Consider the following 14224-nt stretch of genomic DNA (forward strand, 5'->3'; position numbering starts at 1 on the left):
CCAGCTCTTTATATGGCTAGAACGTCCTCATTTTTTAAGTTTCAGCCTAAGGATGACCTCAGAAAGTCCTTCCTTGATCACCTTGAGCAGTAAAAGCATTCTTCACCCTGTGTCTTTGCATTAAATTTAATTAAAACAAAAAGACGTTTATGATTGTTTTGTTTATTAACTTCAGGCTGTGAGTTTCATGAGGGCAAAGACCGTGTCTGTTTTGCCCACCATTGTCCTCTCAGTGCCTAACACAGTGCCTACTATAGAATAGGGGCACAATAAAAGTCTGTTGAATAAGTGAATGACTGATATGATCTAATGTTGTAACTTTGGTAACATGTCTATCTCTCCATCCAATTAGAAGTTCACTGAAGGCAAAGACAATGTCTCTGAGTTTTTGTTGAATTAATAATTGAGTGTTGGCTGCCATACCTGTCCTCATTTTATCACCCATTTGTCGAATAAAATTTATTTTAACGCTGTCTACCATATGGGCAATAAAATGAAATTTTTTTAACTCTGATGATATAATGCATTATATTATGCATATTAATACATTAATATTATGAGTCAAGATAAAATATTACGATGGAGAATATTGTTGATTAAGGAAGGCAAGGAAAGAGAAGATAAGGATGGAAGGAGAATGGTACAGTAAATAAAGCTGTAACATAAAATAAGGAGACTGCAGGGTCCTGAATTCCTGGTATACAAATGCCTTTAGTGTCTTAATAATTTTGATGCAAGGACCCTAGACCAAAAGAAGTACCTAACAGTTCCATTTATTAAGTAATCAACTCCAAACAACTTAGTAAATATTTATGTCTTACTTAGTGGTCATTTGAAAAATAATACATATAAATTAAAAAAGAAAATAATATGTTTATTTCATTCTTAAATAACTAAAACTACTTGATGAAATATGTGCACCTATTAGAAAATGCCTACCTTTTCAAACCTTGGAATCATGTCAGATACTACCACTGTAATTTCTGTCTCACATTGATTTTCAAGTTGCACTTGATTTTTGATCATAGCAATTACCAAAAACCGAGCTTCGCAAAGATTGCCATCAAAAGGAATGTGCAATCTAATGTTGAAACTGAGAGCTACCTGGAGGTAGCAGTTCATGTAGTATCTGACTGATGTCAGGTATTGCTTTTTTTTCTTTCAAATATTTAAAATAGCCTATGTATCCCTGTGATTTAACTACAGCACCATGAATGTCTCAGAACACAGTTTGAGAACAAGAAGGTCTTTGAAGTCTAGCAGACATTAATTCAAATCTCGACTCTAACTAACTTGTTACCAATTGTACAACCTTGACAAGTCACTGAAACCTTTCTGAGCCTTGGTTTCTTTAAGAATACAGAAAATAATCACACCGAGTTTCTCAGAGATGAAATCAAATGAAAACAAGTGTTTACATACAGCCTCAAGCACAGCTCTTGGCACAGAAGAGAGCTACAGTAAATGAAAATCCCCACCACCTTCCACAAGAGAATGATATGCTGATCCTGCTCTGTCCTCTTTTAATCCTTCTGTGGATCATTATCCTGCATAACAGAAAACTTTCATTGGATATCCTGTTCATGTTCATAAAGATTCTGCACTCTTCCTTCTGTTAGGTGACTGAGCCCAGTTTTTTCTATATAGGAACCACATCTTTCTCTTAATAATGGAAAATAGTCAATTACCCTTAAAATATCATTCAATTTTTTTTTAATACTAGACTTATACTCTCAAAAGCTCAGATGTTTTTTTTTTTTTTCCTTTGACTTCTGCCTTAGGCTCCTTTTCACTACACCAATAGCAGCCAAGATGGTAAAAGGGCAATTAAGTTACCCTTACCTTCTCTTTCTCCTCTACTTCTGCCTTCTCATCAGAGGAAATATGGTTCAATGTGGTTACAATGGGATTCTCACGAAATTTGACTTCCCACCAATAACTTCCACTGTCTTAGAAGTGGTCCCAAAAGCTTCATCCACTTTTCCAACATGAATTTAATTCCTTCAGCCCCCGTAAAAGAAGTTATAGAGAAAAAGTCAAGGATTAAATTTCTTTGTTGGACAATTAACTTCATCTGTTCTGTGAAGTGCACTTGAGAAGTAAGCTTTTCTTACGATAGGCAATATAGCATACACAGTATCACATAGAAGACCTTCAAGTAGGACAGATCACAGTTCAAAACCTGTCTCTACCATTTATTAAGTTTGTGATTTGGATTTATGACTTTACCTTTCTGAGCCTCTATTTCCTTATCTGTAAAGCAAAGATGATTAAATAAATAACTTTAAAATAATAAATAACAATAAAAAATAACATTATTGTTTACATAACTAACATGGATAATACAGAGTGTTTAGCATAGTAGCACAGTAGCAGACATGTAATAGTTTCTCCATGACTGATGCCCATTATCATCTTCATCATAATCGTTGTTATCATTATTTTTCTCATAAAGATAAGAAGGTCTAACTGGATCATTGCAAACCCATTATTCTTGCTTCAGCAGTATTATTCTCCTAGGTGGAAGGCCACAGAACTCGAGAAGAGATGCAAGTTCATGATTAGCTGATATCATACTCTCTTCTGAGTTGCTGGGGCCCTTTTCAACTCAAGATAGAAATTCTTGAGTAGGGCCAGAAACTTGAATCTGAGTCAGACAATAGCTACCATGAAGAGCTCCAGTCACAGTTTTGGGATGCAAATATAAAAGTTTGATCTAAACATACAAAATAATTTGAGTACTAAATGTCTAAGGCATGAAGGAAAAAAAAAACGAAAAACAGTAAAACCCCTTAATAATATTTATATTTCTGTATTATATAACTATTTGGTTTGTTATTTTGACTAAAACAAAATACTTGTATTTCTATATTAAGTGTCATAAGAATATATTTAAAATTATTTCAACAAGTTAAATTTACAGAAAATTAGTCCTAGACAGAAATTTGCACTAATTCCTTATTGTCTGTTACTTTCATTTTATTGATGAGTTGAATAAAAGCTAGAGAGGGACAATGACTTACCCAAGGTAACCTGATTGATAAATGGTAAAGCGAGACTAAAAAAGAAATATGCCACCTTGTCACTAAATTTTTTAAAGTATGAACATATTTTATGCCTTTTGTGGTTCCATTTATCAAACTTGCATCTGCTTCTACTTATAAATTTCTCCCAAGATGTGTAAAGACTTTCATTCTCTACCCTGTCAACTTAGAACTTTATCATGTTTCTTATGCTCAACCTTTGAAATTTCAAAATCCACAAAAACAAATTTCCTTCATCATCTCCAGAATTTCCATCAACTCCACCCTTTTTCCTGGCACTCTTCAACTCTGATACTACATTTTAAGTTTCTAATGTTCTCACAGCTGAGCTCATCAGGAGGGGCAGCACAATATAAGGGAAGATCTCTAGAATAGAGCCTAATAGAATCATGCCTCCATGCTGGATCTTTGTCTAATTATCTAGGTGAAATTGGGCCTCACTGATTTTCAGAATCCACCTTCAGGAAATGAAAGGGATTAGATGATCTTTAAGTCTTCTTCCTCTTGAATATTATTTAAAAACAAAATCAAAAAAGTACCAGATATACTCAGGTTTTTCAGAGGCAAATATTCCCATATAAACCTAACCAAAACAATCCAAAAGATAAAACTTAAACCAAGAATTAAAGAAAATGGGTGTTTCTCTGCAATACCCAAATTCTTTAGCCTATCACTACGAGGGCCTTAACATTTATAAAAAGAGCTTCTATCTGATCATTACCAACCAATGAGTTATAAGGCAGGACCCATTTTATTCTTTTATATTTTTGTCCTCAAATATATTCTTTCTCTGATTTAACAAAATATTTCTAAATGTGTTACATTTATGTTCCAAACTAACAAGTTTTAATGAATGAAAAAACTGAAAATTCTTCTTTGAATTCAAATTAAGCTAAATGTTAAGGGGATAAAAAAGACATAAAGGTAATTATAGCACATAAATTTGCATCAGTACTTACTCATGGGCACAGATGAACTATGTTTATACCTAGAAAAAAATTGGTATTTTTACCTGATTACCGGGGGATAATTTGAATTATAAAAGTTTTAAATGTATGTGGTTTTTTTTACATATTTATTTGTTATTACAATGTGATATTCTTGGACCAATGTTGCTCATTGCATTCAATGAATGAAATTAGAATGAAGATTTAGCAGGCTAGATTGATCGTGAGAAAACTAGAAACCTTAGGAAGAATGTTTCATAGAATGAATATGTGTATATATTACATATATATGGTTGTATCATATTACTCACATATGGCTGGTCTTAATTCAGTCCTGTGTTATTATGAGTTATATCTCATATCTCCAACTAGATTATAAACTCCCAAAAGGCATGGGTGACATTTTGTCTTTCTTTGGAACTTCTACAGTTCTTTGCACAGCGTCAGGCATATAAACAGCATTAAAAAAAAAAAAAGTCTGATACATAAATGGACACATTTGAATTAGGAAAAAAATTAGGGCTTACTTCAGAGATATGTATGATTCACTTATCCCAGTGTCTCACAGTGATTTAAATTTTTGAGCCCCATATTTAAATCTGAGCCAAATACAGACATTGTCTTCTTGGTTAACCATTGTTTCAATGTTTACTTTCCTTGTCCTATATTATTATATCTCTCAGGATTCTTTTGTTCATCCAGCTAATGAAATGAGGATTGGGGAGCTTCATCCTTCATTAGCTGAGACCCCCCTGTACCCACCCAAACTTGTTCTGCTAGGGAAGGACAAAAAAGGTAACATTGTGAACCTGATGTGGAAAATATGCCACAAATGCATGTGCATGACAAATCACCCATTGTAAATTCTGAGACAGCATAGTCTATAGAAATATTTTATAAATAGTATTTCTAATATTAATCAATATGCTGTTTTTCTGTGTTTGTAATTGTCAATGTTCAAGAGCATTATAATGTTTTCCCCTTTACATTTCAGAATCAACTGATGAGTCTGAAGTTGACAAAACTCACTGTCTGAATAACAGTGTTTCCTCAGGCACCTACTCAGACTACTCGCCTTCCCAGGCTTCCTCAGGATCCTCCAACACTCGGGTTAAAGTGGGGTCCTTGCAGACAACAGCTAAAGATGCAGTACATAATTCTTTGTGGGGTAACAGGTGTGTTTAGAATTCCTTCTTTTCTGTTCCCAAATGCTAATTGTTAGCAACTTTTTAAAATGAAGTTATCTTAATTTTGGAATTGTATTCAGCACATGAGTGGCATAGAAGACAGAAGGGGCAGGTAAGCAAATGTAGTCTCCTGGAATTTCCAAGAGCCCATGAATCTATTTTACAAAGCAAGCATTTGATTAAGGGAGAGATGGTAGAAGATAAACAGGTTTAGTCAGTACAAAAAAAAATTTTTAATCAAAACCTGTGTTTTCTCAATGCTTATTATATGTATGTGGGCATTTCACCATTCAAAATGATGTTATGGATAAAAGTAAGATGCACATACTGCCCTTATATGCCTAATTCAATGTAAATATTTAATAAATTTTCCATTTATATCATCATCATCATCATCATTTTATCACCACCTGGAAAAATTAGGATGTAAGTAAAAGTATTTAATTTTTCCAAAATGGATCCTACTCTAGATTATTTTCATTTTATTTGATGAAAAACCAAAACCCACAGGTTACAATAAAGTGACTCAGTGAGGTAGTATTTGCCCAGTTCTGATTCCCTTGTTTTGTAACTTTTTTTGCTATGTTTTATAATACAAATAGCAAATGTCATCTAATATAGGTAGACAATGACTTCTGGTCATATTTTACTGATGAAATCATTACTGTTGGCAATAAATTCTTTGCTAATTAATGAATACATCTATTAACTGATGCCCATGATAAAAATCTTAAGTCTTTCAATTTATAAATTTGTTATTTGTGATATAAGCTGAGCTTAATTTAGGTACTTTTGGAAGATACCTTCTAAATATAATTTTCTTTGCATTAGCGAAAGCACTTAAAAGTCTTTCACTGATAAAAATATATATATATAATTTAATATTATTAGCATATAAATGATTTAGAATAAATTTAGAAAAATGAGCATCTTCTAGACATACTGTGGCCACTGGTATAAACATGCCACTGACCAAAAGTCATAATATAATATAATATAATATAATATAATATAATATAATATAATATAATATAATATAATACAATTTACATTCTAGAGAAAGATATGTGAGTATATTCCCTATACAATGAATTTAATGTCTTCAATACTAGGCCTTCAAATGAATTTTATTTGAAGACAGTTTGGGTTCATTAGGTATACCAATATTTATAAGAAAGATACTCTGAACCAATAGTTTAGAAATGTACTGAATCAGAAATTCCAGCAATGGGGACCAAGAGGCAGGTGATTCTAATCATTAGACAGGTTTCAGGACCATTAATGAAGACCTATATATTTTATTTATTTATTTATTTACTTACTTACTTATTTATTTATTCATTCATTCATTCAACAAATATATTTTTAATACCCACTCTGTGCCAAGCACCATGCTGGGCCTGAAGATAAAAAATATCTCTACTCTCATAAGTTTATATTCTAGCAGAGGACACAAGACAATACATAATAAATATAATAGGTAAGTAAATTATATAATATGGTAGAAGGTGATGATTACTAGGAAGACATAAAAGTTAGAGCAAGGTAAAGAGTGAATTTTGGGAACATGAAATAATAATGCTATCTTAATCTTAAGTAAAGTGTGGGTGAATGATTCATTAAACAAAGGATAGTGGCATTCTTGGCCTCTTGCTCTCTCTCTGTCAAAGACCAAGCTCTTCCTCATTTTCATGTATCTTCTTCCCATTGTCTTCACAGGATCACACAATCCTTCCCACAACCTCTTGATTCAAAGCCATTACTTAGCCAGCGGGAGGCTGTTCCCCCAGGGAATCTACCACAGCGTCCTGACCGGCTGCCAATGAGTGACGCTTTCACTGACAACTGGACCGATGGCTCACATTATGATAACACAGGGTTTGTTGCAGAGGAAACAACAGGCGAGAATGCCAACAGTAATCCTCTCTTAAGTTCGAAATCTAGAAACCCAGCTTCTCATGGACGCAGGCCTTTGATTAGACAGGATAGGATCGTTGGTGTTCCTCTGGAACTTGAGCAGTCTACACACAGACACACGCCAGAAACAGAAGTGCCTCCTTCCAATCCTTGGCAGAATTGGACCAGAACCCCTAGTCCTTTTGAAGACAGGACCGCTTTCCCTTCTAAATTAGAGACAACCCCAACCACCAGCCCATTGCCTGAAAGGAAAGAACATATGAAAGAATCTGTTGAAATACCTAGTCCTTTTTCTCCAGGAGTACCGTGGGAGTATCACGATTCCAATCCCAACAGGAGTCTTAGTAATGTCTTTTCTCAAATCCACTGCCGCCCAGAATCTTCTAAAGGTGTTATTTCCATTAGCAAAAGCACAGAGAGGCTTTCCCCACTAATGAAAGATATCAAGTCCAACAAATTCAAAAAGTCACAGAGTATTGATGAAATTGACATTGGTACATACAAGGTTTATAATATACCATTAGAAAACTATGCTTCTGGAAGTGATCACTTAGGAAGCCATGAACGACCAGATAAAATGTTGGGACCGGAGCATGGCATGTCCAGTATGTCTCGAAGCCAGTCGGTCCCAATGCTGGATGATGAGATGCTCACTTACGGGAGTAGTAAAGGGCCACAGCAACAGAAAGCTTCCATGACAAAAAAAGTCTATCAGTTTGACCAAAGCTTCAATCCCCAAGGAGCAGTGGAAGTTAAAGCTGAAAAGAGGATACCGCCCCCTTTTCAACACAATTCCGAGTATGTGCAACAGCCCAGCAAAAATATCACCAAGGATTTGATCAGTCCTAGAGCTTACAGAGGATACCCACCAATGGAGCAAATGTTTTCGTTTTCTCAGCCATCTGTTAATGAGGATGCTGTGGTGAATGCCCAGTTTGCCAGCCAAGGTGCCAGATCAGGCTTCTTGAGAAGAGCTGACTCCCTGGCTAGCTCCACAGAAATGGCCATGTTTAGAAGGGTCAGTGAACCTCATGAGCTGCCTCCGAGTGATAGGTACGGCAGACCTCCATACAGGGGAGGTCTGGATCGCCAAAGCAGCGTTTCAGTGACTGAGTCCCAGTTCCTGAAAAGGAATGGCAGGTATGAAGATGAACACCCTTCATATCAAGAAGTGAAAGCTCAGGCGGGAAGTTTTCCAGTTAAAAACCTTACCCAGAGGAGGCCATTGTCTGCAAGAAGCTACAGTACAGAGAGTTTCGGTGCCTCCCAAACCAGGCCAGTTTCAGCTAGGCCTACTATGGCAGCTCTTTTGGAAAAAATACCATCTGACTATAACTTGGGTAACTATGGTGACAAGCCATCAGATAACAGTGATATAAAGACGAGGCCTACTCCTGTGAAAGGAGAGGAGAGCTGTGGTAAAATGCCTGCAGACTGGAGACAACAGCTGCTTAGACATATAGAAGCTAGAAGGTTAGACAGGGTATGTTTGGCGTTTCTCTGTAAGAATATCCCTCCTGCCTTTAGTTTTACTTTATTGGCATTTCTAAGTACATGTAGTGAAGCATGAACTACATGAATGAATAGATGATCAGCATTTTATTTATCTTTATATGGGGGGGAATTTGATCACAATAGTTTTTCATGGATATTGTTTAATGCTTTTTGAAAGTCCATAACCTGTAGGTGAATTATTTATCAAATCTAGCCTAAATGTTGTCAGTAAGAAAGAATTCCACTCTATTATATGGGATGGTGCTTCAATTGCTTTCTGGCCATTAAGGCAAAATGCCTCTCTTAGGACACTAAACTGTTCTCTAGTGACCTAAAGAGTATGATTTTCATTGGATCTATAAAAAAGTGAGTATTTTGCCCCTTTCTGCATGGAGTCGCTTTTATTAAAGTGGGGCCTAATTTGTTTATAAAATTTGCATACAGTTACTGCTATGGGACCACTAAGGTTATTACTTCAAATGAGCAATAATCTTCCCAGCAAGAAACAGAAAAATAAAATAAGCAGAGATTGAATGCCCTCCTACACATTATTTTATTTAATAAAATTCCTGCCATTTAGAATGTTAGTCTTTATATAGAAAGAGATGTTTAAATTCAAGTCATACGACTAACAAAAATAGATGTCTTTATGAAGACAACTGTAGAAATTAGTGTGTATGTTGCAGCAAAAAAGGGAAATTAATCCCAATTCAGATAAAAATTGAGTCACCATAAAGCATGGAATGCGCAAAATTAAGGAGTAAAAAATTTGTATAAAGCCTAGAATTATTTTTTGCTGCCTATTTATTTCTGAGAGAAATCTGCTCTTTCATTTTCTAGAACTATGGTCAATGACCATCATTACTGAGTATACTTTGTTGCTTTGACATAGAGGGCTCTGTGTGCTCTGCATGGACCTTAAAATCTTAAAGCTCCTTTTTTGTGAAAATAGATCCTTTTGTTCTCATTTTCTAGGTTTACATGCACAGTATAAATTGGAAATCTGGGTAATAATATACTATTAGAATGTTTCATGCAATAGTTTTATTATTTTATTTGATGTTTTGCTAAAAACACAGGTTACTGCATTTATATTTCCTTGAACTGTGTGTTTTCAGGTATAATCTTTTTAAATAATTATATTGTTTGTAGGTCGTGTCTACATGACAAGAAAACAATTATTTTTACAGAAAGAGTGAACTAATAAGTGTGGGTGTGGGTTTTAGTTTCTCATTGTGGAAATTGGTTCTGCCTTGCAAAATATTTCATCAGAATGTCTGTTTCAAATAGGTGTGCTCAGTCCCATTGAAGGGAGACTCATCAAAGCCTCATGACTGGCTGTCAGTGGGAGACACCTGGTCGGTTGTCACCATGCCTTACCTCAAGTTATACCCTCCATGTAGACAGATAACTTGGAGGGCGAAAATATTTGGGGCCAAATAATACAGTACAGTTTGGGAACTCTGGCCTCGTGTAGACACGACCATACGTAACAGGGTAAGATGAACTAGTCAAGAAAGGTTATAAGAAGCTTTTTGGAGCATATGTTCAATGACTAGTAATTTGAGGCAAAAGAGGAGTGAGTGAAAACAAAGCATAAAAAAAGGACAAAATTCTGAACTTTTGGTACCATCATTGATTTACTGGCTTCTCAGATAAATGGTTCCTCTTCTTTGATCAGAGCTACTGAAAAATAGGTAACTATTCTAGTTGGAGCAGAAATTTGGAGGGAAAAAGATAAGACTGGGAGACAGGGATTTGGATCACCACAATCTGGAGGCCCTGACTGTCCCAGGTCCAGATAACTAAAAGTAACTCATGTATTTTCCATTGCTGTGACAATACCTCCCTTTTTAATTAGTCTCCATGTATCCCCAGTTTATTTATAATTTTCTTAGTCTGTCTTTCATTTTTACAGAGCAATTTCACTGTATATTAAGTAGCTTCTCATTTAATTCTAAGAAATGAAATTACCTTAAAGTATTGCTTCAAGCCATTGGATCCTGGAAGCTCTTCTCTGGTTTTCTCCAAGTAATATTTCTTTTCCCCTCTCAATTGAGTTACTGAGCAGTTCAGGCTGTATCTTTACTTAAAACTTGCCAGCTACTCAACAAGATGAATTCAGGGTTCTGAAGACGTTATGTAAAACTAGTTTTGACATAGCTGTACTACTTAACATTCTGTCTGAAGTCGGACTGCACCAGAGACATGGTGTACTTCCCTCCTAGTGAAATTTAGTTGAGCGATTTGAACACTAGAATTCAAATCATTGCACTAGAAACTACAAGATCTCTGTCCAGTCCTCATGAAAGAACTACCTAAGGGCCTGAACATTGGATAAGCTTAACAACCCAATGTAATGTTGGTTAAAGATTTCATATGATACTTGGAGAGGCAGCTCCAAGTACTACCCTCAATAAAAGATGCTTGTTTTCTCCTTTAGTTTAACCTTCAGGCTCAGTGCCCCACTGTGACTGAGAGAACTTAAAACATGAAACCATGTGTCTGAGACTGCTATTCTTCTACAGGAGCTGAGAAAGCACTAGACTGGCAGAATTTTAAACTTTAAGCAATCATTCAAGGCTAGATTGAAATGTTCAGTGTCCTTCCCAATTTTGGTATAATGATGATGAAAAATCTCTAGATGAAATATTCAGGGATCCATAAAAAAATAGGATTGGTAGATAAGCACACCATCAGGAGTATAATCATCTTTGAGATGAGTTCAATGAAACTTTGATGCTACAAATCATTACCTTGCATATAATGCCCTCACAATAAAATAGCTGCCTGATGTTATGTTCAATAATATTGAATTTTTAAAAAGTGTACTAAGTTAACTTCTGTAGATTTTTTTTTTTCAAAAATAAGAGAATTACTTACAAGGCCAAATGCTGTCACTTATTACATTTCCATGATAAATAGAAGTGGAGATTATACTGATGGAAACTATTTGATGACCAGGCATCCAAAATTTTTAAATTTTTAATGAAGTCTGTAAAAAGAATTAACTATCAGATACTTGGAATGATTTTGGATGCACTTATTGAAGGGTAACCACAATGAAAATATTTTGTTTTCCATAGATATTTAGGTATATTAGATAAATAGCATTAATAGTTCAAATTATAATTCCTTTAGTTTCATTATAAATATCTCCAGTTTAAAATGTAAATTTTAAGAAACAAAAAATTTTAGAATATTTAGATCCACATACAACTTATTTGACTATTTTAAGTAAATTAACAGTAAATTCAATCAGCCATTGGTCAAATTCAGTGAGTTTTTTGATCAGCTCTTTTCCTGCAATTAAGCCTGTAGACTGGGAAATAAAGGAGACTGATTTTGGCTTTAACATTGCCCTGCGTTAGTTGTAAGCCAGAATTATGAAGCTAGTATTTGTCTTTTGTATGTGATGATCTCACAGTGTAAAAGAGACCATGAGATTTTCAGCTGACAAGATTTGATTAAGACTTTACTGTTTGAATTTTTCAAATTAATAGATTACTGCAGATGAACAACATTTATCCAAAGTCATTACTATCATGATATATAAGAGATAGCTTTTATGTCTTTGAGTTAGCAGCAGATGTAAAATGGAATGTATCTTTGCTTTTTGTCTTTTCTGTAGTTTTGGATGGTACTCATTACGTGCATAACTAACACTGTTTACTGTATGCTTCTGTCTGATCAAGTGCATGTTTTAAGAAGAAAGTTACTGTTTGCTCGCTTAAAGTTAAATGTTATAAATTTAAACATGTTCATGTAATATTCAGTTTGTTGAGCATGTGTTCACACCCTGTCACATGATTATTTCCTCTACTCAGAATGCTGCTTACAAACACAATACAGTTAACCTTGGCATGCTGCCCTATGGAGGTATTTCAGCAATGCATGCAGGCAGAAGCATGACTTTAAACTTGCAGACTAAGTCTAAATTTGATCTACAAGAACTACCTCTTCAGAAAGTAAGTATGGATTGCCCTACATGTGTCAGCATACCAAAGCCAATTAATGTTGTTTGTTCACTTAATGTGTTTAGGCTGTACATACGACCCTGCTTATAGACTCTTATGAGTCCAAAAAGCACAAGACAAATAATGTAGAGCCTGAACTCTTAGCTGCTAAATGAATATTTGTAGCTAGACTGATTATCAGATTCCTGCTTAACAGCTTTGCTTTTTGGATTGAGCAGGTACATGGCTTTTTGTGTTGCTGTAAATCTCATTTTTCTTATTATTCATTTTCTTTTTCTTTTATTCTTTATTTTTTATATATATATACATATATGTTTTTTTTTTTTTTTGAGATAGCCCTATCTTCTCTTTCTGATGCAGTCTAAGAGCTGAGCTAGAAATCATTATTGAATTTCAGTTGATTCTATTGGAAAAAAAAAAGAGTCCTTAATTAGAATGGAAATTAAGTAGTCAACACTTCTAAATGCTTTTTCAGCCCATTTTTCTTCACAGGAAATATTACATGGAAGTAAAACATGAAAAACAAGTTTGTAACTTAGCTAGTAAATTGTTACTCATCTAGGCTAATGGAAAAGTAGCAAGTTCACAGAGTTTTAAAAGAAAATGTAGGCTCATTTGAAAGGGAATGCGCTGTAGGAGGAAACAGTTCCATTGTCAAAGGAATGTTCCTGCTTATTTTATTCAGGCAAAATTGAGAATGAAAATTTTACCTGTTTAAATTGATTAATGCCTTCTGTCTTAGTTACATTTTGATAGAGACTAATGAGTCATTTTCACACAATATATCATTATGACTATATTGTTAGTATAGTCATTAACCTAGTAATTTTTTATGAAAAAAGCAATGCAAAGTGGGGATAATAGAATGAAAGTAGCCTCCAAACACTCCTTTCCTAATAAAATTAATGAACTTGTGGAACAAACTCCCATCCCAGAGAGATGAGGGTCAAATACCTCAAATTCATGTTTTATTGTTAAATTAGTCTTAATAACAATCCCTAACTCTGGATTGTTTGGTTCCTACTGTGAGTAGAGTAATGAAATCAAAGGGACATTTATATTCACAGCTTTATCATCACTCTGGAAAAAAAAAAAAAAAAAAAACTAGTTACATTCGAATATTGTTTTTCCTGTCCTCAGTCTCCTGTTGCAGGACAGTGGTATATGGGTAACTTTTTCTCCAGGGAGTGAAACAAGGTCCTATTTTGTGATATTTGTCAATGTCAGTGATATAAATACCCCCCCTACAGCCAATTTCAAAGTACTAATTTAACATCACTGAACTCAGAAGAATTGGGACTTGAGTACAGAGGGCTCTCATGAGCTAATACAAGTAGGCTCCAGCACACAACTATTAATTAGCAAGACCCTTTTTGCTGGAGCCCCAACTTTGATGGATCCTGTTCTTCATGTTTTCTCAGGTGCCCAGGGCTCTCTCATCCTCTGCCCTAACAAAATCAGTTTTCAAAAAGGCCTTGAAACTTATTTGAAGTGAGGAATAGATGAGATATCACAATTTTAATAGGCACCTTTTCTGGAAGGCTTGACAATTAATTAATAGAAAGAAATCAAACCCTCAAACTAAAATGATGAAATTCAAAATTCAGTGAGAATAGAGAGATCTTGGTATGAAGGAAGCTATTGCTTGAACCCATTGA

The 14224-nt window shown here is 34.7% G+C and overlaps 1 protein-coding gene across 1 annotated transcript in view; it reads left to right on the plus strand.

The window, feature by feature from the left end:
• The window catches only part of LRRC7 (leucine rich repeat containing 7), a 1130220-nt gene that overhangs the window by 1057221 nt on the left and 58775 nt on the right, over positions 1–14224 (plus strand). The window contains exons 27-30 of the mRNA XM_039838554.1: positions 4675–4786; positions 4986–5166; positions 6898–8578; positions 12417–12557. Of these exons, the coding sequence (XP_039694488.1) occupies positions 4675–4786; positions 4986–5166; positions 6898–8578; positions 12417–12557 (2115 nt within the window). The remainder of the gene's footprint in view (positions 1–4674; positions 4787–4985; positions 5167–6897; positions 8579–12416; positions 12558–14224) is intronic.

Source organism: Pteropus medius, unplaced genomic scaffold (assembly GCF_902729225.1).
Source record: "Pteropus medius unplaced genomic scaffold, Ma_sr-lr_union100, whole genome shotgun sequence".
In the NCBI taxonomy this organism is placed as follows: domain Eukaryota; kingdom Metazoa; phylum Chordata; class Mammalia; order Chiroptera; family Pteropodidae; genus Pteropus; species Pteropus medius.